The 25,398-nt window shown below is 62.2% G+C and overlaps 2 protein-coding genes across 4 annotated transcripts; one reads left to right on the top strand and one right to left on the bottom strand.

The window, feature by feature from the left end:
* Positions 1-6,944: 6,944 nt before the first annotated feature.
* CRELD2 (CRELD disulfide isomerase 2) lies at positions 6,945-15,165 on the bottom strand. 2 transcript variants are annotated; one of them, XM_087814032.1, is made up of 10 exons: positions 15,023-15,164; positions 14,801-14,883; positions 13,937-14,047; positions 13,290-13,381; positions 12,542-12,718; positions 11,109-11,204; positions 9,896-9,979; positions 8,954-9,049; positions 8,287-8,433; positions 6,945-7,220 (listed from the first exon to the last, which is right to left on the bottom strand). In XM_087814032.1, the coding sequence occupies exons 1-10, from the start codon at positions 15,143-15,145 to the stop codon at positions 7,171-7,173; spliced, it is 1,059 nt and encodes a 352-aa protein (XP_087670158.1). In that variant the 5' UTR covers positions 15,146-15,164; the 3' UTR covers positions 6,945-7,170. The 2 variants fall into 2 exon arrangements, with proteins under 2 accessions (XP_087670158.1, XP_087670159.1); XM_087814033.1 differs by lacking the exon at positions 8,954-9,049 and having other exon boundaries at positions 15,023-15,165.
* Positions 15,166-16,511: 1,346 nt separating this feature from the next.
* ALG12 (ALG12 alpha-1,6-mannosyltransferase) lies at positions 16,512-23,736 on the top strand. 2 transcript variants are annotated; one of them, XM_016211700.2, is made up of 9 exons: positions 16,512-17,841; positions 17,925-18,057; positions 18,994-19,167; positions 19,907-20,101; positions 20,552-20,655; positions 21,312-21,535; positions 22,635-22,804; positions 22,889-22,964; positions 23,060-23,736. In XM_016211700.2, the coding sequence occupies exons 1-9, from the start codon at positions 17,674-17,676 to the stop codon at positions 23,622-23,624; spliced, it is 1,809 nt and encodes a 602-aa protein (XP_016067186.2). In that variant the 5' UTR covers positions 16,512-17,673; the 3' UTR covers positions 23,625-23,736. The 2 variants fall into 2 exon arrangements, with proteins under 2 accessions (XP_016067186.2, XP_016067187.1); XM_016211701.2 differs by having other exon boundaries at positions 23,079-23,392.
* Positions 23,737-25,398: the final 1,662 nt, after the last annotated feature.

Raw genomic sequence — 25,398 nt, 5'->3', positions numbered from 1 at the left:
CTGCCTGTGTGAGGCCAACCCAGCCCTGGGGTCCACTAGTGCTGGACAGTCGGGGTGGGCGGGGCCTGTGCAGAGTCGATGCCTCTGTGGGGCTTGGCAGGGTCCCGTGACCCTCAGGGCCTGACCCAGCAGCACCCAGAGGAGGGCCAGGACTGAGCCCACACAGAGCCTGGGTCTCCTGGGAGGCGCAGCAGGGGTCAGGGCTTCCCTCTGGGTGGCCCTCCCTCCAGGCTGGCTGGGAGGGCTGCCCCGGGTGCTCAGCCAGATGGATACTATGGTGCCTGCTCCATGGAGAGAATCTTTGATGTGCCAAAGCCTCTGAGTGGGACCCAAGGGAGTAGACCTGCATCCTGGGGAGGGTGGCCAGACCAGACCAGCAGAGGAGGAAGCAAGGGCTAGAGTGCCTGCTCCAGGCTCCTCGGCCGAGCGGCCTTGAGCAGTGAACAACACGGGGATGGAAACAGCTGCCCCTCGCGAGCCCTGGCTCTGGGAGGACCGGTGAGGGGTGCAGGGCCAGGCTCAGGGGAGGGCAGCTGGGGCCGTGTGCGCGGCCCTCGGTGCCTGGCCGTGGAGGGAGCAGGAGTGGGCCCAGCGCCCGGGTGTGCACGGCTCTGAGTGGGCCAGTGTGCAGGCGTGTGTGGGTGATTGTGTGTCCCGGGCAGCAGGGCCTGGCCTGTGTGAGGGGCTGGGGGCTATTTATAGCAGTTCTGGTGACGACAGGAGCTATTAATAGTGAGGGTGGAGGGTGAATGGACAATAGGCCTCTGGGTGGGAGCGGGGGCCATCCTCAGTCGGAGACACCGGGGCCTGGCACGCCAGCCCTCACCCAGGCAGCTGACAAGGGCCCGTTCTCCCGTCAGCAGCTGGGGCAAGGTCTGGGGCTTACCTAGGGCAGCAGGCTGGGGGTCCCAAGCTGGTGCCCCCCCCCCGCCCTGTGCTCTTTGGGGAGCTGAGATCAGAAGTGAACTTGACACAGGGTCCTGGCAGCCAGGACAACTGGGCGTCCCAGCAGTAAATGGGTGCTCAGCTGGGCCTCTGGGCCACACAAGGGATGGGCGTGGAGGGGGCGGGTCGGCTCCCCACGTCTAGGCTGGTGAGGCCTCCCCTGTTGACTGACCATTCTCCCGGGGTGCCCAGGCGGGCCCCACCACGAGGGTGCAGGTGAGGCGGGGGACACCTCCCCAGGTCTTCGCTTCCTTCCCGTCCCCAGATCCACCAGGAGGCGCGCCCCCTCCTTCCCTGAGGGCGGGCTGCGACCAGGGACCCCCAGCGGGGCCGCCACCCTCGGGAGGGAGGGGCTCGTGCCCCGCGGAGACCGGCCCTGTCGCCGCTCCCCGGCTCCCCAGCCGCCCGGGGGCAGGGCCGAGTCCTGGGGCGCGGGGCGGGAGGGTCGGCGAGCCCCAGCGCCCAGACAGGCGCCGCCAGGCCGGACCGACGGGCGCACGCCCAGGCGGCGAGGCGCCGGGACACCGTCACCCAGGCCCCGCAGGGCACGTGGGGGTCCCCCGGTCGCACACGAGGCAGGAGTCCCGGGGCGCCCCCACTCCTGCAGCCAGCAGGGGCGCGGCGCCCAGCCAGAGCCCACGCGGAGGGACCGCCCGCGGCCGCCCGCGCTCCCAGCGCCGACCCGCCCCCGTGACGTCACGAGGCGCCCCGCGCCCCGCCCGCGGCCACCTGTCGCCCGGCGCTTTCCAGGAAGGTCGCGGCCCTGTGCGCACGCGCCGCGCCGGCGTCGGAAACCCCGGGTTTTACCATCAGCGTCATCGCCGCGATCACTATGGTCCCGGAATGGGGGTTCCCGGCGCCGTGGGGCGCGGGCGGGGAGGGGCGCGGGCCGCCCGGACCCGGGACCACAGGCCGCCACTGCCCCCGCCCCGGCCCCCGGCCCCTCCGCGGGGACAGCCGGGCCCCCTCCCCGGCCTCCCGCCCCGGCCCCCGGCCCCTCCGCGGGGACAGCCGGGCCCGACCCCCCGCCTCCCCTCCCCGCCTCCGGCCCCTCCGCGGGGAAAGCCGGGCCCCCCCTCCCCGACCCCCCGCCCCCCGCCTCCGGCCCCTCCGCGGGGACAGCCGGGCCCCCCCTCCCCGCCTCCGGCCCCTCCGCGGGGACAGCCGGGCCCCCCCTCCCCGCCTCCGGCCCCTCCGCGGGGAAAGCCGGGCCCCCCCTCCCCGGCCCCCGGCCCCCCCTCCCCGCCTCCGGCCCCTCCGCGGGGACAGCCGGGCCCCCCCTCCCCGCCTCCGGCCCCTCCGCGGGGACAGCCGGGCCCCCCCTCCCCGGCCCCCGGCCCCCGGCCCCCCGCCCCCCGCCTCCGGCCCCTCCGCGGGGACAGCGGGGCCACCTCGGGCGCCGCCCCTTCCCGGCAGCGCAGCGCGTCGCTTCCCGCCCTCGGCCGAGGCCCCGCCCCGCGAGGCCGAAACCTGTTCGGCGGGGGCGGAAAGGGGGGCGGTGCCATCTCCCCGAGGCTGCGGGGGTTGCGGGGCCGGGGGCCGGGGTCCCCGGGGGCGCAGAGGCGGGGCGCCCGGGGGGCGGGGCCGGGGCGGGCAGGGGAGGGCGGAGGGGCTCCCTGCGTCGCGGGCCCCGGAGGCTGAGCTGCCCCGGTGCCCGCTCCCCCCTCCCTCGGGGGCGGCGGCCCGGCTCCCAGGTCCGAGCGAGGGCACCGAGGCCGGCGGCCCGGGCGCTCTGCGGCCTGCAGGCCTGGGGCGCTGTCCGGACCCCTGGGGGCCCCCCCCCCCCGCCTTCTTGGCTGGGGGACGGATGTGGTCAGACGCCCTTTCCCGCCCCGCAGGTGGGTGGGCGCAGAAAGACCCTAGTCCTGGGTGCTGTCCGCCGGCTTAGGGCACAGGGTCGCCACGCCGCAGGGACGGCGGCCAGTGCCAGCCTCGGGGGCCCGGCTGGTGACGTCACCTGGAAACTTCTCTAGCCGGAGCCCACAGGAATTGGAAGGAGGGGCCTCTGAAAAGGTGGGCACCCCACCCTTCGGGCCAGGCTGGGCCCTTGCCCCTCGCTGGTGTGGAGCCAGCCAGCCTGGCGTCTGGGATGATCCCGGCCACAATGAGGGCTTTGAGGGGCCCCTGCAGTGGGAGGGGACAGGTGGCCTGAATGGCAGCCTGTCCCCGAAGAGGCCCAAAGCTGGTCCCACCCAACCACAGTGCGGAGGCTTCTGCCCCCATTGCTGCCCACAGGCCCGAGGGCTTCTGTGCCACCCGCCCCCAGCCCAGCCCCTGGCTCCAGTGCCTGCCCACCCCAGGGTGCATTAGGCTGGCTGTGGAGTAAAGATCCCCAGCGAAGCTAGGCCCTGACCTCCGGTTACCCTCTTACTGCCATCCTGTCCCTAGTGGTGGGCTGCAGTCCACACCCACAGGCGAGCCTGCCTCCGTGGCCCTGGCACCCACGGGGTCAGCAAGGAGCAGGCAGAGCAGAGGTGGGAGTGGGTAGTGTAGGAGGAACCGAGAGCAGACCTGGTGGGGTTCAGGAAGGCTGGGGGACAGGGAGAGCATGTGTGTGCTGAGAATGGTGGCTGAGGACAGCTCTTCAGGACCTGGGCAGTGGGGAGTGAGGGGCCAGGGAGGGGGTCACCCACAGAGGGTGGCCCTGGGCCCAGGACCTGGGGAGCTGGTGCGGTGGGGGAGGCACAGGCTTTGGTTGAGGGCTGCTGGGGGGCAGGAGTGGGATGAGGGAGCACCCAACTGTGTGGCCAGGACTGGGTGGCCATGGCTCTTGGGGGCGGGAGAGGAGGTGGGGTGGGAGGTGGATGGGACGTGGGGTGTGAGAGGAGCAGGATCTGTCTCTAACTGCTGGGACCTCACCTGTGGCCTCTGCAGGGAATCCGGCCCCTCATCTCAGTTTGGACATCTCTGAACGGCTACCCCTTCATGCTCCCAGGGGTCAGCTGAGGACCCACTGCCTGTCTGGGAACCAACTGGACAGGCTGGGCCAGGGTAGCCCTGGTGGTGAAGGCAGAGACAATGAGCAGTTGGCACAGCTCTCCCTGGAGAATGGGAGGGGACCGCACTAGCTGGGCAGGGTCCGGGGTACAGGGTGATGATGTCATTTAGGGGCTACCTTTGTCCCCTGTTGCTCTGGGAAAGGATAATGGGGTGGGGGAGACCAGGAGGATTGGTAATCAGAGGAGCCAGCTCCCGAGGTGAAACCCCAGCCGGGTGGCTGCTGTGTCCCTCCAGGGGCTGGCTGGAGGGAAGGGGCACACAGGGAATGACTGCTAACCCTGGGGCCTCAGGACCCAGCAGCATGTCAGGGCAGGTAGGGGGAGCCCCTTGATAGTGGACTCTTTGCTGAGGTCACAGCGCCAGGAGGCTGGTGAAGGAGGTGGCGTGTCACAGCAGCCACAGCAGACGTGGGTGAGGGCCTGTGGGCTGCTGGTGCCTCGCTGCCCTGTAGCCACCCCCAGGGCATCTGAGGTGGGGTGAGGGAGAAGGCACCGCACCTGGCTGACACTGGGCCACTCCCAGGTTGTCAGGTATGTGCTCCCAGGTAGCAGTCACCTGGCTGTGCCTTGGCCTGCCTGCCTGCCTGTCCCTTCCACAGTCCTGATCCCAGGAGCGGGACACTCCTGTTAACACTGGAGACTGGGCCTGGCCTCAGCACATCCTCTCTGGGACTTGGGCCCTCTGGAACCTGGGAGTCACCCCAAGTACCCTCCCTCCCACCATCGCCTGCAGGACCTTTGCCGGGGCTCCCAGTTCATAGAGGGGCTGCCTGTGCAGTCCCACAGCGCCCCCTGCTGGCCATACACATTCCTCTGGCCCCAGAGCCAACTAGGGTCTGGATCCTCCATGGTGCGGCCCCCACTGCTCCCCAGGCTGGAGGGGAGGCTGCCAGAGGTGAGGATTCCTTCCACACCAACCCCCCCCATAGCAGGGCCAGATTCCACAAGAGGGACCCAATATTCAAGCCCCTGGAACCCAGGCCCTGCTCTGCAGCCTACAGACCCTTAGCCATGTGGTCCCAGGCGCCCTGCCTGAGCCCCTCGCCCTCGCCCCTGCCTGGCCAGGCAAGGTCCTGCTGGGGTCAAGTCCACCATTCCTGCCCAATCACATCACTGTCCACCCCCACCAAAGCCAGGTGGTGGTCTACCCCTGAGCTGTGGGCACCCTGTGTACCCAGGAGAAAGTGGAGGCTGGGGTCTCTCCAAGGAGCTGTGTCCCTTGCTGAGTGCAAGACAAGGAGGAGGCCGGGTGGGGCCTCACAGAGGGGCATGGCTGCAGATGGGCTAGGGCAGTCCTCTGAGGGGTTCAGCTGAGCAGATGCCCCAGTGGAGGGAGGGAGCAAGAGGTTCCAGACTTGGGGTGTCGCCAGCGCAAGGTTCTAAGGTAGGACCTGCCTGGGAACTGCAGGAACCAGCTCAGCCTCTTGCTCTGGGGGGAAGGAGCAGTGAAGGGGCCAGGGAGCCCTAAGTGGGGGTCCCAGAGCAGAGCCAGTAAGGGCCATCCTGGTCATGTCCCTCCCCAGGCCCCACAGTGTCCCTGGAAGTAGTCTAGGGAGGGCTGTGGCACAGCAGGAAGGCAGGGTTAGTGCCCCCTCAGACACCAAGGGCCAGGATGGGGCAGAGCCAGCTGCAAGGACACAGGCCCCTTTCCACTGTGAGGTGACTGTCCAGTTCCTCAGGACACCTACCAATGGCACTTGTAGGGGGCAAGGGACACCTGTGCCCAGAGCACTGGTGGGAGGGGGGTGGCTTCCCAGTGACCCAGCCATGCGTGGGGGGACAGTGCCACCCAGTGGCCACATGTCCCGTCCTATGGCTTTCCACAAGGACCTGAGATTCTCTGGGTTCCAGCAGGAAAGGGGGTCAGTTCTGCACCCTGGGCACAGGACCCAAGCGGACCTGACTCCACTGGGAGCTGGCCCTGGGCCACCCACCTGCCCTAGTCACTGGCACAGGTTGGGCTTCTGCCCCCCTCCTGGGAGTCACCTGGACCAACCCTCGTCCCCGAGGGAGCTCTGGCTGGGGCCTCCCTTCTGGGCCTCCATTGTCCACCCTGTCAGCACCTCCACCAGCACCAGGCCCCATTAGGCACCCCCCCCGCCTGACCCCAGGTCATGGTGGCTCTCTCTCCTCCAACCCCTTCCCCACCCAAGGGGCTTCCACACCCTCCCGGCTCATCAGTGACCCACACCCTTGGCCATCACTCCTCTGGTGTCGACCTCTCCCACTACCTGCTCTGCTACAATGGGCTGATCCAGCCACTGCCCCTAGGCCTATGCTGCAAGTTGTCCCCGCCGAGCCAACCAGTCTCCAAGTCCCTGTAGGAACTTGGGGATACCTGGCTTGGAACTGGAAGCTTTGTCCCACCACACAGATGGACACAGACACAAAGCTGAGATGCAGAGGGCGGGGAAAGCCAGAGGCAAGACTGCCCGAGTGGGGTGCAGCCCCTGCATGGGACCAGCCTGGTCTTCTCTCGGTGCATCTGAGCCCTGGGGGCTGGAGCAGAGGCTGTGGTCCGACTGTTCCACTGACCTGAGAACACGAGGGGGGTCTATGGGTCTCCCCACGAGCCACAGCCTCAATGCCACAGCCTCTCCTTTCTCAGTATTTCTGTTCCTCGCTGAGAAGCTGGCCTGGGTTTACACCTGGTGTTTTTCTCCAGCGTACCCCCAAAGACGGCTGCCTTGCCAGAGGGTCCTTAGTCTGTGGAACCCTTAACTGCTCACTCTGCGGGGGGGGGGGGGGGGGGGGGGAGGCATGTCCCACAGGTCGGGCCCTGAAACCACCTGGTTAAGATTTTAATTGAAGTTGCAGGCCTGAGGTGGGTGCCCTTGAGGTGTGCACGGGACGCCCTTGAGACAGTAGGATTGTCTGCCTCGGTTTCCCCGCAGAACTCGGGGGACCCCACATCTCACTGCTCTGGCAGGACTGAGCTGAATGGGGCAAACTCCATCTTAAAGTGTCCACACTTTTCAATGAGACAAATCCACACACTAGTTCTGGGCCTACCTTCAGTGGTTAATCACATTATAAAGAATGGTATCAAAATATACAAATCTGTTTAAGAACCAAAAATGCAGCTTTTGAAAGGGCCGAGTGAGCATCAACCGTCTGGAAGGCAGCTTCCCCCTCTGGCCTGGAGACACCGGCAAGTGCGCGGTCGGGCTGCCAGGGCTCAGTCTAAATAACTTAAAGGGCAGGTCTGGCTTCCACTGGACACACCTCACAAGTCTTCCCGGGAGGGCAGCTGAGCTGGGCTTTCCTCTGTGATGTCTGTCAGGAAACAAACAGATCATCCTGTAAAACACTGGACAAAAGGCCCTGAGGATGTGGCCACCAGGTCTTCCCTGCGACCATGGCAGTGTGTGCGGTGCCCATGGCCTTGGGAGTCGGCACTGTCCTCCCTCCAGACACAGTGGCCCCCCCGGCCCCCAGCTGGGGGTGTCTAGGCAGGACACGTGACTGGACGGCATTCCAGAGCCATCACGAGGCTGGGGGTATGGAGATGGCGGTCAGGAGTGGGTGAGGCAGCCCCGAAAGCAGCCTGTACAAGACAAGAGCCTGGGCAGAGGTGGGGGCCAGGGCAAGGAGGGGCCATAGCAGCAGATGGGAGAAGGTAGGGTGCAGGCCGGGAGCAGCTAGGTGACATGGGCTGTGGCCCGGCCTCTGCCCTTGAGCTCTGCTGACTGAGGGTTTCTGGTCCTGGGCACTCCAGGTCAGTGCCACGCGTGCATGTGGACTTGCTTTTCTGTGTCCTGCTAGGGACTTGGGAGCTTCTGGAGCCCGAGTCACATCTTACTCATTTGGGAAACGTCTGACCAGTGTCTTTTTGAACATGGACTTCCATGAGGCTGTCATGGGAAGGGCTGTGTCCCCCCAAAACTGTCCATGTCCCACCCCTGGGGAATGCAGCTACAAGTCCAAGACCACCAGCTTCCAGGAGCTGGGAGAGGCAGGAATGCCCCCCTGCAGGTTTGGGACGGAGCGCAGCCTGCGGAGCCTGGGTCTGATGTCCAGCCCAAAAGAGGTGAGGCGGCACTCTGCTGTGGAAGCTGCATCGGGGGCCCGGGAGCTCAGGCAGACAGTCTGCCGTGTCATCTTTCTCTGCAGCATCTGGTGATGTTCATGGCTCAGCGACTTCACTTTGCATCTCCCCACCTCCCGCCCCTGCAGGGCTCTGTCCCCACAGAGAAGTTCCACCCTCGTCTTCTAGGAACCCCGGCTGTCACCACCCAGGGACGCTTTCTGTGTGATTTTAACTTGGGAGTTCCCGGTGGTGCCCGTGAAACCCCACTGCAGAGGGGGCGGGTGGGCTGCATGGAGACCCCCCACCACTCACCGTGCCTGGCTGGCTGCATCTGCACACAAGCGTCCTCAGTCTCCTCGAAGCCTTCGGGACACACGCAGACGTAACTCCCAGGGGTGTTGTAGCAGTTCTCATCTTTTCTCGGACACACTTTTCTCGGCAGCGAGCACTCGTCCACATCTGAAACAGCAAGTCCCCTGAGTGAGTCCCTATGCTTAGCAGATGCACCACAGGTGAGGTTCACTTAGGAGCACGAGGCCCAGAACACCACCGAGGGGGAGGAGCGAGGGGAGGGTTTAACTCCGGTCTCGGAGAAGGACTCTCCAAGGAGCAGGGGAATGCAGGCGGGGAGCCCGGCCCACTCCCTGCCTTTCTCCAGGTGGGTTCCAGCTGGGCCTCAACTGAGGCCATGCCGCCCAGGAGCTGACAGAAAACGTGGGTGCGTGAGGCTGGACCAGCGCATGAGGGTGCGGGGCTCGCATTCAGTCACCAGCAGTGTGTGCACCTGGGGCACCTGGGTAGGCCCTTGCGTCCCCACCCACTGCTCCTGCATCTCCTGAGACCCCCAGATGCTTGGGAGGCCTGAGAGGCGGGGTATGCAGGAGAGCTTGTGCCCAGTGTCCCATCCCCATCAGCTCATGGCCGCTCTGCTCTGGTCCCTCTGGGAGGTTCCACCTGTGTCTGGCAGATGTGCACTGACCTGTACACTGGCCGTTCTCTTTTGTGTAGCCGGGGATGCACTCCTTACACTGTCCTGGGCCCTTCCCCGTGCAGCCCACACAGGTGGAGTCACATTCTAGAAATAGGAGGGAGACGGTGACAACAGCAGACTCACCTCCTGGAGACACGCGGGGGCCCTGATGCCCAGAACCACGTGTCCCTCATCTGTCCCTCACCTGTCCCGCAAGGGCTCACAGAGCACTTGGAATTTTGGAATTTAAGCCATGATGTCCCCTGAAGAGCTGAGGCCCAGCTTGGAGGTAAACCTCTTGTGGGGACTGTGTAGGGCAGCTTTCCTCAAAACAAACCTCAGGCTTGGTGACACTGCACAACTTGCTGCTAGGGGCTTAGTACTAACAGCGGAAGCTGCAGCGTCTCAAGGTCAAACAGGAAAAGCCCGCATTGTCCCTGACCCCGGGGCAGGCAGCCCTGCACAGGCACAACGGTTCTGGGCACACTGGGGCCCTAATACCCATGTTCCTGACCGAGCAATTTGGAAACTAATCCAGAAAAGCTGTGAGAGCATGAGAACTCCACCGATAAGGGTGTCTATGGTTTGCAACTGGGGAGAACCAGTCTGTTCCAACATCCAGAGTGTGGACCGCTGGGAAAACAGATAACGCCAAGATCATGACCACGACGTGGGAGGTGATGCACAGACAGGGTCACACCGAAGCCCCTGTCCAGCAGACAGGACTGGGAGGAAGCCTCAGGGAGTGAGTTAAATAGTGCCGGCTTCCTCTCCTTGGAATTGGTGATTTTTCTATGCTCTTCTTTACAACTTATTCGAATGTTTTGATTTTTCTACAGCAAATGCCCACCACTCGTGTGGCCACCTTGGACTTTGTAAAGTAGGTGGAACATGCAGTTGCTGAGAAGCCACAGGGATGTTTAAAAGGGAGGGAGTGGAGCTGGCCCCCACCTTCGCAATGAAAAGAGCCGTTGCTGTTCTTGCAGTACTGCTGGGCGCTGCAGGGAGGTGTCTCTGCTGCACACTCGTCCACATCTGGAACCAACGCACAGCTGTGAGTGGCAGCCCCAGCCACCTTCAGGACCACAGAGCTGGTTACCCGGTACAGCCCATGGCCAGGGCTGCTTGGAGAAAGTGGCCGTGTCGAGGACACGCTTTGATGGTCATCCTCGGAGGCCTCCAGGGGTGGGGACTAGGGACCCTTGGTGCCACGAGGTGGGGTCGCTGCGAGGGACCAGTGCTGTGTGAGCACCTGGCTTCCACATGGCCTCACACAAGCCCTGTGTATGGGCCGGGACAGGGTGGAGGTGCTTCCCCCGAACTGGACATGGGGTGCATGGCCCTGACCGGCCTTAGGCCATGCAGCTCTGAGACAATGCCACTGATGCTGTGGTTCAGGGAGGGCTGCTGCCTCTACCTGCCGCCCCGCGGCCTGCCTGGGGGCCCGCTGGGTCAGGGCTCCAAGATGCTGCAGGGCTGGTGAGCCTGTGCGCCCGGGCACACTGAAGCAAAGGAAAGGATGCCCCAGAGCAGGTGGCGGCCACAGGCTGGGCGGGCGGGGACAGATGGGAGGCAGGCCCAGGGCCTCAACTCCACGAGGCAGCAGAGCCCCGGGCAGGGGCAGGTCAGGAAGGCAGGGCCTCCCCTGCAGCCAGGTGGATGGACCAGGCAGACATTGTGACTGCAACCTCACAAGAGTGGCTCTCCAGACCAAGGGGAGGTCTGTGACCAGCAGGACCTGCCTGCACTCCACCTGTGCCACTGTTCTGAGTCCCCACTAGTCAGAGACCATGGCTCCTACAACTGTGTCTTTTATGAAACCTGGGCCTGAGCTGACAGGACCACCCCAGGCCACTGACAGCAAGGATGACTGGTGAGGGCCCACCTTCTGAGCCCAGGGTGTAGGCTGTGGAGGGTTGAAGGAAACCACAAGGATCCTTCCTGAAAGCTGCACACAGCATGTGCAACCAGCCCGTGGGCGAGACACACGTGTAAACCTAGGCCTCCATGCCCGGACCTTACACGTACCGTGGAAGACCAGTCACCTTCCCCATGGGGCTGAGGGTTGAAGGGAGCTCTCCCAGGAAGGGATGGGCAGGCCCCACGGGGCACTGGGAGGATGGGGGCAGGGGGTAGGGGAGGCCAGGCCCAGCAGCAGCCTCACCCATGCAGGCGCCGTCCTCCCGGGTCCAGCCCACCTCGCACTGGACACAGTCTCTGTTGGTGGGGCCCGTGCACAGCTTACAGGACTCGTCACAGGCTAGAAGGCAGAGAGGATGGCAGTCAACACGCAGGAACCCCGTTCTCAGCAAAAAAACAAAGCAAAGGTCAGCTTGGAAGTGAGGAATTTACGTTCAGCAGGACCAGGATAAAAACCACAGGGAAGGGAGGTTCAGTTAGCGACGGAAAAGGTGCATGTGTGACTCGCAATGTTACGAGGGCTCCCACTGCCCACTAGTGGTAACTCGTCAGCAACAAGGGCAGCGAGGCAGCCATCTACAGCCTGGCTGGTGGGCCCCACTCTGCACCAACTCTGGGCAGGGGAAGGCCCAGGGGGATTGGGGAGCAGCCACACACAGGAACTCATGGGGCAGCAGGGCAGCTGAGCCCAGCTGTCAGCTCCCTGCACGTCAGAAGCCTCCAGTGGTGACAAGGCCACCACTCATGACTACGGCTATGGATTTATTTTATTTTTTAAAGATTTTTAAAATTAACCTTTAGAGAAATAGGAAGGGAGAGGGGGAGAGAGAGAGAGAAACATCAACTGGCTGCCTCCTACACGCCCCCCACCAGAGATCAAACCAGAAACCTGCGCATGTACCCTGATGGGGAATCAACCCCCAATCTTTCAGTGCACGGGACAATGCTCAGCCAACTGAACCTCACCAGCCAGGGCCAACAGTGAATTTATAACCACCCTGGGCAAGTGGTCAGCGTGCATCAGAGGAGGGCATGCCCACATTACTGAATGGTCAGCATGGTCCACCACAGCTGAGAGGGTCTGTGTAACACACTGAGTGGGGAGCCCAGGTAATGGCCTTTGAAGATCAGACAGCAGCCCTGTACCAGCAGGGTAACCACCACGGTGTGTCCTCTAGAAGGGACCCAGGGCGAGGACACACCGTATGGCCTCCAGGTGTTCCAAGTCTCCTCTGTACCGCCTCCCCATCCAGTCTCTTCAGTGACAGGGGCCAGGGCTTGGTGCTAAGCCTGAGTGACAGTAGGCACCCCGGGCCTCTGCACCCTACATTGCACCCAGGGACACCCAGGAGGGTACTCGAGGGCCAGGAGTCCTGCAGGAGAGCCCCTAGGGGAGTAAGCCCTGTGCCAGAACATGCCAGGCACCAGGTCATGAGAGAAGACCACTGTGGATGTCACAGAACTGCCGACCCCCAGGCCATCTCCAGAAGGGTCAGGAGAAAAGTGAAAGCTATTCAGGGATGGGATGTGCGACCACCATGTGCATCAGTCCTGTCTCTTTCCTTCACATGTCCCTGATGTCTGGGGTAGGAGATTAACAGACCCTTTGTCCCCACTTCTGCAGGGGCTCTGGGAAGGGCCACTCCTGCCACCCGGGCACAGGGCACGCCGCAGTACCTGTGCACACGCTGTGGGTCTCATTCCTCAGTGCGCTGAAGTAGCCGTCCATGCAGTCAGCGCACAGCGCCCCGCGGTAGCCCAGGTGGCACTGGCAGGACCCGTCGCCCTGTCTGCTACCGTCCCCGCTGCAGTGGCCGTTCCCGCTGCAGGGCCGCTCAGATCCGCCCTGGCACGCTGTGGGGACACACACCACGATCACTGTGCGCCCAAGGAGGCAGCCAGGTACGCCCTCCATGTTCTTACACAGAAAATGCCACTCCGCTCACTTGGCACACCATCAAAAGAGCCTTTTGGGTCTTTTGCTAAAATCCAAACCCTACTTTACCCCTGAAACTAGTGTGACTCTCTGAGGAACATGTAGCCTGCGAGCTTGGCGAGGGCATCTGGGCAGCCTCACCTGAAACATGGGAGGGGATGCTCACCTCGGGGGGAGGGGAACCCGTGGGACAGCAAGATGGTCCCCCTGTGACCGCAGGTCACCGGGAAACCAGGAAAGGCAGGCAGGAGGCGGCTTTGGCCAGTGAGGGGGTCTTACCTCAAAAACTGTGTCATGTTATCCGGCTGACCATGTGAGTGACTTGGGTAATGCCCAACAGCAAGCCGTGGCTTAGCCCTGACCCACCCACTGAGGCCGAATGCAGTGTGTGCAGCCCGACAGACGTCCACTGGCCCTGGCCTCTCACACACAGGCCTTTGCTGTGAGCGGAGCTGTGCTGGGGCCACAGATCTCCCCGAGGTAACGTACCAAGGCAGTCTGGCCCGTAAGTTCCCGGAGAACAGCAAACTTTCAGCGTTTTCACACAAAACCACTCAAATAAGTCAGGGTAATCCTTCTTCCTAAGGATTTAAGAAGTGCTTGTTTAGCCTCACACAATAGGCTTCTTCAAAGGGAAAACACAGTTTCCTGTAGTACCAGGTGCCCTAAAAGCCCGGAAGGGGCAGCCAGGTGGGAACACCCTCTCCCCGCTAACTTTCTTGTGTTGATCATTACACTAAGGTCATCAAAAGGGGTAACAGGGGTAAGAGAGAGGACAGGCGTGGGGAAGCGCTCTCTACTGCTTTTGTAACGTCTCTAAAACTGAAATTATTTCAAAATTAAAAACTGCCCCGGCCAGTATGGTTCAGTGGTTATAGCATCCGCCTGGGCACTGAAGGGTCAAGGGTTCGATTCCCAGTCTAGGGCATGTACCTGGATTGCAGGTTCAATCCAAGCCCTGGGCACATGGGGGAGGAAACTGATTGATGTGTTTCTCACATCAACGTTTCCCTCCTTCCCTTCCACTCTCTCTAAAAATCAATGGAAAAAGTATCCTCCAGGGATGATTAACGACAACAAAAACAAATTGTTTGTGGTGGTTTCAGTGACCCCGGGAAGGAGCCCTGGACACTCACAGCGACAGCCACCAGGCCTCCAGCTGCTCCTCGTGCTCCTCCACCAGGCGGTTGCATTCGAAGTCGCTGCTCTGGCACAGGCTCTCCACGATCTCCAGGAGGCGGACCTCGCTGCAACGCAAGGCCAGCTCCGGGTCAGCTCCGGGCCAGCACCGGGTCAGCTCCGGGCCAGAACCTGGCCAGCACCGAGTCAGCTCCAGGCCAGCACTGGGCCAGCTCGGGGCCAGCTCCGGGCCATCACTGGGCCAGCACCTGGCCAGCACCGAGTCAGCTCCGGGCCAGCACTGGGCCAGCTCGGGGCCAGCTCCGGGCCATCACCGGGCCAGCACCTGGCCAGCACCGAGTCAGCTCCGGGCCAGCACTGGGCCAGCTCGCGGCCAGCTCCGGGCCATCACTGGGCCAGCACCTGGTCAGCACCGAGTCAGCTCCAGGCCAGCACCCGGCCAGCTCCGGGCCAGCACTGGGTCAGCACTGGGCCAGCTCTGGACCAACACCGGGTCAGCTCCGGGCCAGCACCGGGTCAGCTCCGGGCCAGCACCGGGTCAGCACTGGGCCAGCTCTGGACCAACACCGGGTCAGCTCTGGGTCAGCACCGGGTCAGCACTGGGCCAGCTCTGGACCAACACCGGGTCAGCTCTGGGTCAGCACCGGGTCAGCTCCGGGCCAGCACCCAGACAGCACCGGATCAGCTCCGGGCCGGCTCCGGGCCAGCGTGTCCCGCAGGGAGGCGCGGAGGCCCCGCCGGGGCCATGCACAGGGCCGACGCCGGGGCGTCAGGGGGCCTCTCCATCCTCAGGGTGACAGCCGGAGCGGAGGGGTCCCGGGAGAAGCCCCGAGCGGGGGCCGCGGGCGGCGCCCACCCACCTGAACTCGTACTTGGACAGCGACTTCTCCTCCCAGGCCGTGTTGCCGCCGCCGAAGTTCTTCCTCGCCGTGTCCGCCATCCCCTGCGGGCAGAGGGGGGCGTGGGGCGGCTCGCTCGCCCGTCCCGGCGGGGTCCCCGGGCCCACATGGAGGGGCCCCGGGCCCACCGCCGGCTGACCCTGCGCCCGGGCCCCCCCGCCCCGGCCCGCGCCGCCGGCCCACCTGGTTGAACTTGTCCACCAGCTCCCGGCAGCTGTTGCAGGGCGTCGGCTTCTGCGCGACCTCCCCGGGCAGCAGCAGCCCCAGCAGCAGCAGCCCCAGCGCGGCCGGCGCCGGCGGGCGCATGGCGGGCGAGCGGACACTCGCCGGGGTCGGAGGAACCGCCGAGCTCTCGGGCCTCCGCCCGCCTCCGGCTCAGCCGCGCCGGCGGTTCCCGGGGCTACTTGATGGAGCCGGGCGGGGCCCCGCCCCCCGCCATCCCTCGCGCCGCTATTGGTCGAGGGGAACCTCCCCGGCCCCATGTGGCCCAATCAGGGCTCGCCACGAGAAGTGGCCAATAGAAAGGCCCCGGGTCAGCATCCAGCCGGGAGAGGATGGGGCGGGGAGCGTGGAAGCCTGAGCCCGCCCCCCGAATGCGCCTGCGGCGCCATCTTTACTCCGGGCGCCCGTCGCGATGTCGGCTTTGGCGGCCATATTAGGTTTGGGCAAAGGCTTCGCCTCCTTCTCAGCTTCCGCCGCCCCACTTCCGGCCGAGGGCGGCGGAGACGGCGCGCTCCGGGAGACGGCGGTGCTGCCCAGCGAGGTCAGAGTGCGCTGCCGCGGCCCGGGCCCGGGTGGGCGGCTGGGAGCCCGAGCCAAAGCTGCGGCGGGGACCCTGCGTCCTTTCCATGCGTGTTCACGTGGGACGGCCGCCTCCGGGCCTCTCACGTGGGGGCGGGCTCCTCACCTGGGGGCGGGCTCCTCACGTGGGGGCGGGACCCCCTTACCTGGGGGCGGGACCTGTCACCTGGGGGCGAGCTCCTCACGTGGGGGCGGGACCTCCTCACCTGCGGGCGGGCTCCTCACCTGGGGGCGGGACCCCCTCACCTGGGGGCGGGCTCCTCACCTGGGGGCGGGCTCCTCACCTGGGGGCGGGACCCCCTCACCTGGGGGCGGGCTCCTCACGTGGGGGCGGGACCTCCTTACCTGGGGGCTGGCTCCTTACCAGTGGCGGGACCTCCTTACCTGGGTGGGGCCTCCTCACCTGGGGGTGAGTCCTCCTTACCTGGTACCTGATCAGTGTCTTGGGAGGCCCTGGAATCTGCAATGTCCCAGGTGCTCAGTTTTACTGGGATTAAAACACTAGTGTACTTTTTACTGGAAATGTAAACTGGTCTGATGACATCCACACTTGAGTTTTTACCGAATTTGTTTGTTTGTTTTAAAAAGTTCTTTATTGATTTTTAAAGAGAGAGGAAGGGGGAGAGAGAGAGAGAAACACTGATGGGAGAGGGGTACATCAGTCGCCCCCTACTGGGGATCAAGCCTATAGCTCAGGCATGTGCCCCAACCAGGAATGGAACCTTTTTGTGCGCAGGAAGATACCCAACCAACTGAGCCACAGCAGCCAGGGCTTTACTGAATTTCTTCAGCTAGTATGTTGAGCACCTACTACGTGCCAGGCTCTGCTGATGCAGCAGTGAGTTGGCCTAGTGGCCCTGCCCCCAGGTTGAGAACCCGGCAGCAGGACACTCAAAGGCACCTTCCATCCAGCAGTGTGAGCACTCACGATGACCAGGGTCCGTTCTCCTTGCTGAGGTTACGGGTGGAAGGGGGCAGAAACAAACCAGAAAAACCATGCCCTTCAGTAGCTCACGTTTCAGAAACGGGGAGACAGTAGCAGCACCTCTTTCCATTGGGGGTTTATATCTGGAAAAACAAGTTACTTCTGAGGGGCACTGGGCGTTCTGGTGATCCTCATTATGGGAGCCTCTTCCCCGTGCACTGAGTCCAGCTGGATTCTGGGCCCTTCTCACCTACAGGTTTTCCTTGCTCATCGGCCCCTGACTTGCTGTCTTTGGAGAGTGCAGACTCCTTAAATCTCCCTCTAACAGACAGCACTGCGAGGCTCCTTCTGCTTCTGGCCCTTGGGGATTTGATCAAATAAAATCAACCCTGTTTAAAGAGAAGCCAGAAACACAAAGAACTTTCCTTCCCCCAGTCGACAGGTCTAGGTCAACCAGGCCAGAGCTGACTGGGCTGGAATTTGGGCCATCCACTGCAGGCACATCTGCCTGAGACCCTCGAGGACACATCATCCTTGTCACCCGCGCATTCACGTTTGTGGCCAGCGTGGTGCCACCCAGGGGCTCCGCATGTCACCAGGGGCAGTTGAGAAGGCAGCTGGGCAGGTGCCCATAGCCCCACCCACCGTGTCAGGCTCAGGGGCTCTTCTGGTTGCCCTGTGTTCCCCTCCTGGGCTCCCACCTCACAGCTTCTGTCCAGGCTCTTGACCGGAACTGTGGGGGCTGAACCAGGTTTCAGTGCAGTGCAGGGCCATCCTGCCCTCGGGGCCAGGCTGCACGCAGGACTAAACTCAGGTTCTGCGTCCGAAGTCTCCCTGGAGAAATATTCACCCAGCTCAGTGCAAGGCAGCCAGTTAACATGAGAACACTCCTCACGTGAGTTTTTGTAAAATCTTTGTGTTTTGATGTGTTTTTAGACGTACAGACGTTGCGACAAGCATTCCTGCTTTCCTGTCCTCTGGATCTCCCAGGTGTTGCCTAAAGTGTGATGTTTTAAATCTAGGAGTCTCCGCTTTCGTTCTGTGAGATGTTTCCACAGTGGCAGTGCTGACGGTGGATGAGGGACAGTGCGTGAAGTCGAAGCACAGAATGGCCGGGAAGAGGCCGTCGGGCTCAGGCAGGCAGCACTGGCTGCTGGGGCTGCTGGTCGCTGTAGCCACTGTCCACCTGGTCACCTGCCCCTACACCAAGGTGGAGGAGAGCTTCAGTCTGCAGGCCATGCACGACCTGCTCTACCACCGGCTAGACCTGAAGCAGGTGAGGCCCATGCCTACGCCCACGCCCACGCCCACGCCGCCCCAAGCCCCCAAGCCTCTGCTGACCTTGCCCTCGCCCTGCAGTATGATCACCTGGAGTTCCCGGGCGTGGTTCCCAGGACATTCCTTGGGCCGCTGGTGATCGCAGTGCTCTCCAGCCCTGCAGTCTGTGTGCTCTCGCTGCTGGGAATGTCCAAATTCTATTCTCAGCTGATAGGTAAGGATGGGTCTTTCAATGGGGACAGAGGAACTGTGGTGAGACCCAGTGATCTTGGTTGGCTAGCCTGAGGCTCCCTCACGCAGCAGTGTCCACCTGTGGATCCTGGCTGTCTGCAGCCACTTGGCGTGGCAGTTCAGAGCACTGGTTGAGGTCAGACATCAGCCCTTTCTGGGGTGTGACCTGGGACAGGGAACTGAGCACCTCTGGCAACTGTGAAATGAGGGTGGCTGCACCTCCCTGCCCAGAGGCTGCCTATGCAGATCCTCCTGGATTTTCCTCTGGGCCCATTTTGGAAGGTTTGCTGCACAGAGCTCTGCATCCTCGGTTCTAGCCAGTAATCACCATCTTTCCATTTGGTACGCTTCTGTCGCATACAAACCCAGACCATACTCACATTTCCCCACAGATGCAAACACGTTCCCACGGTGAGTTTGGGCTGGTGGTGAGCTGTGACCAAATCAGACTCCTGAGGAGGAGCAGCCGAGCTCTCCAAGGGGCAGCGTAGGACACGCACTGTTGCACAGGGCAACTAGACAGGCCGTGCTGGTCACGGGGCACTGGGGAGCCCCAGGCAGGAGAGTAGGGACCCATCTGAGCATTGGGCCCTCATAAATGTGGCTCTGGAGGTGTCCCAGCCGAGTGAAGGGCCTGGGGTGCCAGTGCCAGGCCTGTCACACTGGTACAGACGCCGCCTGCCCTGCCCTAGATCTCGCAATCACAGTGCAGCGCTGGGGTCGGGCTCTGGGATTGGCGCTGGGGTCTAGGCGGTCCATTTCCCACACACAGTCGTTTTTAATACCCAAAGTCAGTCCCCTCTGAGGGTTGTTTCACTGTCACTTGGTCATTAACCAACCACTGCAAGTTATAGTGTCAAAGACCTGCCTGGCCTGGGCTGTCTCGCTGCCGGTCACACACGTCGCTGTCCCTGTTTAGTCAGAGCAGTCCTCGGACTTGGCGTGGTTTTTGGACTCTGGACTTTGCAAAAGGAAGTGCGACGGCATTTTGGGGCCATGGCAGCCACCATGTTCTGCTGGATGACGGCCACACAATTCCACCTGATGTTCTACTGCACGCGGACGCTCCCCAACGTGCTGGCCCTGCCTGTGGGTACGTAGTTGATGGGTGTGCTGGTCAGGCCTTGCGGTGACCCCCATGCCTCTCGCTGGGCTCAGGGCACAACTGCCAGGTGACAGGTGAGGGGGCATCTGATGACAGCTGCTCCCCATGTGGCATTGTAAAAACGCCCAGGGATAGGACAGCCTGGGATGGGCATGGTGTCTGCTCTCACTGGGTTGAGGTGCACTTTCCAGCAAAGGGCACACCTGGGAGGGTTCCCCGTGTAGGCTCTGCAGGGACTTGGGGTGACAGCAGCTTGCTTGGGGTGTTCTGGGGGTGCCCCAGGGAGATGGCAGGGCCCCAGGGAGGCCATGGGTGGCATGGGATTGGGGGTCTGTGCTGACCTGGTAGAGGCGTGGCCTGGCCCTCACATGCCTGGGGAAGGGTCCTCTGCTGGTCATGGGGGAGGTAGTGAGCAGGGCACCATTCCCACTGAGCTGTGGGTGGAGCCAGCTGGGTGTGCTGAGCACAGCGGGACTGGAGTGGAGGGTAGGGAGGGGGCCCCAAACGTGGGGAGCCTGGAGGCTCCTGAGATAGAGCAGGAGGCTGGAGGCAGCCCCAGGTCAGGCCGTGGGGTGGCGCAGGACCCTGGTGGCGGTGGCCGGGGCAGGACATCCTGGGTGCAGCCTGGCCCGCATGGGGGTACCTGTCCTGGGAGGTGTCTGCTGTCTCCTGGGGTTCTGCCTGGCTTTCACAGGAGAGGTAAGTGCCTGCCTTGCTGTGTGTGCAGTGCTGCTGGCCCTGACAGCCTGGCTGCAGCAGCGGTGGGCCCGCTTCATCTGGCTCTCGGCGCTGGCCATCCTGGTCTTCAGGGCGGAGCTGAGCCTGCTCCTGGGTCTTGTGCTGCTGCTGCTGCTCTGCACCCGGCGGCTGTCCGTGACCAAGGCGCTGCACTACGCTGTGCCCGCCGGCCTGCTCTGCCTCGGTGAGTCAGTGCCGCTGTCCTGACTGGAGGTGGTGCTTGGTCTTGTTTCACAGAGATGAAGAGAAATGGGGAGGGTTTGGTGTTTTTGTCATTAAACAAAGTTACTTGAACTCTGAGTGGCATTAGAAAGTCTTCACGCGGCTGCTCTTGCCATGCCGCCCGAGCATCCCCACAAGGCGCTGCCCTGCCACCAGCCTCCGCCCACAGCTCCCCTCCTCCCGCTGTGCCCGGGTCGCGGGACCCCACAGGAAGATGCTCCCAGGGACCGAGGCCTCAGCACACCAGCTCCTTCCCTTGAAGCTGATGGCTTGTGGTGTCTAGGCAGCCCCGTGGGGACATGGACCTGGGACCTGGGGTTTGGGGCTGCCCCCCATTCACCCAGCAGCCTGAGTCACTGTCTGAGCGTTCGGGTGCTGTGCCGTTTCCTGAGGAATTGTGTCACGTTGTTAGGACTGACGGTTGCTGTGGACTCCTATTTTTGGCGTTACTTTGTATGGCCAGAAGGAACTGTTCTTTGGTACAACACTGTCCAGAACAAAAGCTCCAACTGGGGAGTATCCTTTACCTGTCGCTGTGGGATGGCCTGCTGGGCAGGGGGCTGCTGCCCAGGTCTCGGTCAGACCAGATGTGAGCTGTCTGCATCTGCTGGGTGCACCAGCTGGGGGCCAGCCTGACAGAGGTGCACCTGAGGGGGACGTGGTGGCTGTTGCAGCTGCTGTAGCATCAGGACGGCACCTTCAGCCCTGTCCACACAGGAGACCCCACGAGGTGCGGGGCCTGAGGGTCTCCCCGCTCCGGTGTCCTACCTGCCCTGTGGAAACCCTTGCTTTTGTAGCCCCAGCTTCCTCTGTCCTGTGATGGGTGCTCCACTTTCTGATGTTTATTGTGAGATATTTACACTCACCAACAGAGAACGGTGTGCTGAGCAGTGCGCCATTGCCCTGGATAGAAAGGAGAAAAAGGACAGGAAGGTAAAAGCCCTCTGCAGCCTGGGCACCGTCCTCAAGACACAGTGCTGGTGCTCATGCCTAGGTCCCAGTCTCTGTCTATGGGTGAAGGGGACCACGTGGTGACCTGAGGCCCAGGGGTCCCAGGCATCCCAGGCAGGAACACCTCTCAGGTCTGTGTCTTCCATGGCTCCTGGCCTGAGTCCAACTGACTGGACAGGTACCTGTTGCTGACATGTGGCCTCCTTAACCCACCCACCCAGACCTCACCCCTGCTGTGGTACTTCTACTCTGCCCTGCCACGGGGCCTGGGCAGCAGCCTGCTCTTCGTGCCCCTGGGCCTCGTGGACAGGAGGGCCTGGGCGCTGCTCCTGCCGGCGCTGGGTTTCGTGGCCCTTTACTCGCTGCTCCCACACAAGGAGCTGCGCTTCATCATCTACACCTTCCCGTTGCTCAACACCGTGGCTGCCCGGGGCTGTGCCTACCTGTGAGTGCTGGCAGTGGGGACGGCTTCACCATGCCTCTGCACACAGGCCCAGTCACTCGGGCAGGACATGAGATAGCCGCCAGCCGCAGAGGGTCTGAGGCTGGGTAGTTGGGTGAAGGAGGGCTGCTCAGGGTAGCACTCTGGCTCGCCCTTGGGGGCTGAGATGGAGGGGGACCTAGTTCACAGAAAATATGCCATCAGATCCCAGCCGGGCCCTCATGAGCACAGGGTCCTGTAAGCCCTGTGGTGGGGAGGGTGCAGGTGCACTGAACTCACCCTCCTGAGCCAACAGCTTGGCCTCTGGGGAAAGAGCTGGTTGGATGGGGAACGGAGACAGGGGCATGCCGTGTGTCCATGGTGAAGGCAGCAGTGCACCCGGGTCCCTTCCCTCCCACAGGGATGCAGCACTTACTCCCTGAACACTGATCTGGGTCCTCGGGTGAAGGTTTGGGTGGTAGATTTGCATCTCAAGAGGGCAGAGAGGGGACTTATGCTCCCAAGCTTTCTGCAGTCCCTGCCCATGAACGGTCCAGGGGCCACCTTCCCTCACCAGGTTTGGCTGGAACACAGTGAATCCTGGCAGCACAGGGCTTCCTCAGGCAGGGGCTGAGGGACTGAGGCCTCCCTAGGGGTGCCACCTTGATGTGGTTGGTGCATTGTTCATGCCGAGGGTCTGCAGTCCCCATAGGCCAAGGCCTCGTCTAGAAGGGCTCAGCAGTCTGGTCACGGGTCCCTGAGCTGACACGGGCCAGCACCCCCTAAAGGCCCAGTCAGTCAGTACTCTTTCCGTGGGCCTCACGGTCTTGTCGTGGCTTCTGCTCCACCCTGTCCGGTTGGCTTCCCTTCCGAGCTGGCATCATTCAGGGCTTGGCTTCGGGGCTGTGCTCCCACCTAAGTCATAACTCAGGATGTTTTTTAAATTGTCATCTTGGGTGGGATTTCACAGAGAAAGATTGTAAGGTTGTTTTACCCACTTACGTGTCTACTTGGTGATTAACCTTGTTCACCCTGCGAAGGGGACCAGCGGGGTTATGTTTCTGGGATGTCCCTTCCACCCATTGCTGCTGCTCACTCTCCACGAAACGTCCTGCTCTTCCAGGCTGAACAACCACCAGAAGTCCTGGCTGTACAAGGCAGGCTCCCTCCTCGTGATAGGGCACCTGGTGCTGAATGCCGCCTACTCGGCCACAGCCCTGTACGTGTCCCACTTCAACTACCCTGGTGGTGTGGCCATGCAGCAGCTACATGAGCTGGTGCCTCCCCAGACAGGTACGTGCTGGGGCTGTGGGGACCAGCGTAGCTCGGACAGAGGTGCCAGACCACGGTTCTAACTGAGCACACGGTTTTCCACAGGTGTTGTCCTGCACATTGATGTGGCTGCTGCACAGACGGGCGTGTCTCGGTTCTTGGAGGTCAATGGTGCCTGGAGGTATGTTCCTGCCAAGGTGTGACTGTGGGTGGTGGCGCTTCTCCCAGGGCTGTGCCTGGGGGCGGGGCTGGCGCAGGGCTGCAGCACGGGTGCAGGTGTCCGCTCATCTCGCAGATACGAGAAGAGGGAGGACGTGCAGCCTGGGTCGGAGCACATGCTGGCCTACACACACCTGCTCATGGAGGCGGCCCCCGGGCACCTGGCCCTCTACAGGGACACACATCGGGTCCTGGCCAATGTTGCGGGTACCACTGGGGTGAGTCTGAACCTGACCAGGCTGCCTCCCTTCAACATCAACCTGCGAACAAAGCTGGTGCTTCTGGAGAGACTCCTCCCACCTTCCTGAGGGGCGCACAGCGTCGGACACAGAGCAGCACACGGACCAATCACAGAACCAAGCCGTGCCCCTGCAGGGCTGCACCTGAGGCATGGGCCCCGCTTCCGCGCCACACACTGCCCGTGAGCATGAGGGGCCCTGCACAGCCACAGGGATGGCCGACCGCCCTGGGACGCTGCTTTCAGGAGGCCCCACATTTGCTGCCCATTGGCCCCAGAGCACCTAATAAAGTGCAGCCTTTGGAAAGGTCCCAGGAGTGTCTGTGGAACTGTGAAATTGGAAGCTTTGCACCTGCTGGATGGAGTCCACCACCTGCACCCTGAGCTGCAGGCGAGTTTTTCTTCCTACTCACAGGAACAGTTGCATTTCAGAGGGAATCTTAGACACACACACGTTCAGATGGAATGAGAATTAAAATCTGTGAACCTTCTCTTACTGGCAGTCTTACATAGTGATGTCTCCAGGGGGCCTTCACCTCGGTTTTACTTTTATGTGATGATTTTGGCACTTTTACACTTTACTGAACAGCATGAAGTAGCCAGTGTATCTGACACCGGAGTCAATGCAGAGAATGGGGTGTCACTGCACGTGTGCACACATACCACATGCATGCACACACATGCACACACGTACATAAAGACAGGCTACTGTCAGCATTTGAGAGTAAGTTGCCTACCACAAGGCCTGGAACCCTGAGCCTCCCAGCGTGTCCTGGGAGAGACGCCTGGTAGTTACTGTTTTCTCCACGGTGACTGGCCGACTGCAGACCCTCAGGCCAAGACCCCCTGTAGCTGGGCCCCACTCAGCACTGCTGATGGTGCTGCCAGCACTGCAGGGCCTCCACACCTGCCAGTTGGCACTGGGCACTGCATGTGTGTGAGCCCCCACCTGCCCCCATTTACCTGATTGTCATCAGTACTTGTTATTTATCTGTGATTGGCATTTGCCACTCACTGGTAGCTTGTCAGCGTTCAAATATTTGTCATAGATTATTAGCACATGTGCGTGGGTTGCTGCTGGGCCTGAGGGTCTGAGAATCACACCGTCGACTCATCTTGTGTTCAGACTGTGCGAGATTCATGCCGGGAGGCTGTCAGGCTGCTCTGTCCTGTCACGTGCCCCATCACTGTTCATTTCTGGAGCCCTGTCCTACTTCTTGGCACAAGGTGTCCCACCCTTGCTCCTCTTGGCCTCTGACCCCACCTTGGAACCAGCCATTTCTCTGAGGGCACCTTTTGGCGGGGAATGTTTTCATAGACCAAGGTCTGGTGCAGAATGTGCTCACTGCTATTGGTAGGTCTGTTCCTAAGCCCTTCCTGTGGACGCAGGCAGGCAGGACAGGTGTAGGAGAAATGGTGCGTGCTGACACGTCCAGTCCCACCTGTGTGTGGGCCTGTTTGCTTCTTCCCCGTCCACCTGTCCCGGCTCCCACAGTGAGATCCTGACCCCAGCGATAGCAATGTTTGCTCAGCAGGGTAACAAGCTTTGGAATTGCCTTGCCACACGACTGCAGAAACAAACCCACGGAACAGAGCTGGGGGTTTGCATCCTTCACTCCGGTGCCCACGACCGGAGGTTCATGGTCACATGCTGCCCTTGGGTTAGTCCCCCTTGACTGTGGGTGTGCTTTTCATTTAACTTGCTCTTGGGTTCATGCTTTCGGTTTGCTTTCAGTCCCAGGGTCTGACTTACTCTTTCCGGTCAGTCGATTGAGGCCGAAGTCTGCACAGGGGAGTCCCTCCCTCCCTTTCTCGTCACCAGTGCCCTGGTCTGGGTCGTACTTCTTTCTCTGAAGATAAGCAAATGCCTCCCTTTCTTACACGCAGGGTGGCATTTCACCTATGCTCTTCTGCAGCATCTGCAATCACTTCGCCTGTCCCTGCAGAGCTCTTGTGATTGGGACATATGGCCTGTGTTATGTGGGCTGCCAATTCTTCAGTTTCGTGTGGGGGCATTTAGGTGGTTGCCACTATTTTCAAACTTCAGATGATCCTGCAGCGACTAACGGTAGGCATTTGTGCTTTCATATGGATCAAAGGGCATCTTCAGGGTAAGTTCCTAGTGCTGGGGTGCTGGGTGGGTGCTTCAGGGTCAGTG

The sequence above is a fragment of the Miniopterus natalensis genome, chromosome 2 (assembly GCF_054644295.1).
Source record: "Miniopterus natalensis isolate mMinNat1 chromosome 2, mMinNat1.hap1, whole genome shotgun sequence".
In the NCBI taxonomy this organism is placed as follows: domain Eukaryota; kingdom Metazoa; phylum Chordata; class Mammalia; order Chiroptera; family Miniopteridae; genus Miniopterus; species Miniopterus natalensis.
Note: the sequence above shows the minus strand (reverse complement) of the source record. Positions and strands in the feature narration are given on the sequence as shown.

Bases quoted from the DNA above. Each gene is read 5' to 3' on its own strand.
- CRELD2 (XM_087814032.1), bottom strand. From the start codon at position 15,145: ATGCGCCCGCCGGCGCCGGCCGCGCTGGGGCTGCTGCTGCTGGGGCTG. The intron at 14,884-15,022 runs GTGGGCCGGCGG...CTCTGCCCGCAG, and splicing joins TGGTGGACAAGTTCAACCAG to GGGATGGCGGACACGGCGAG. The intron at 14,048-14,800 runs GTGGGTGGGCGC...CTTGCGTTGCAG, and splicing joins CTGTCCAAGTACGAGTTCAG to CGAGGTCCGCCTCCTGGAGA.
- ALG12 (XM_016211700.2), top strand. From the start codon at position 17,674: ATGGCCGGGAAGAGGCCGTCGGGCTCAGGCAGGCAGCACTGGCTGCTG. The intron at 18,058-18,993 runs GTAAGGATGGGT...GTCCCTGTTTAG, and splicing joins ATTCTATTCTCAGCTGATAG to TCAGAGCAGTCCTCGGACTT. The intron at 19,168-19,906 runs GTACGTAGTTGA...CTGTGTGTGCAG, and splicing joins CGTGCTGGCCCTGCCTGTGG to TGCTGCTGGCCCTGACAGCC.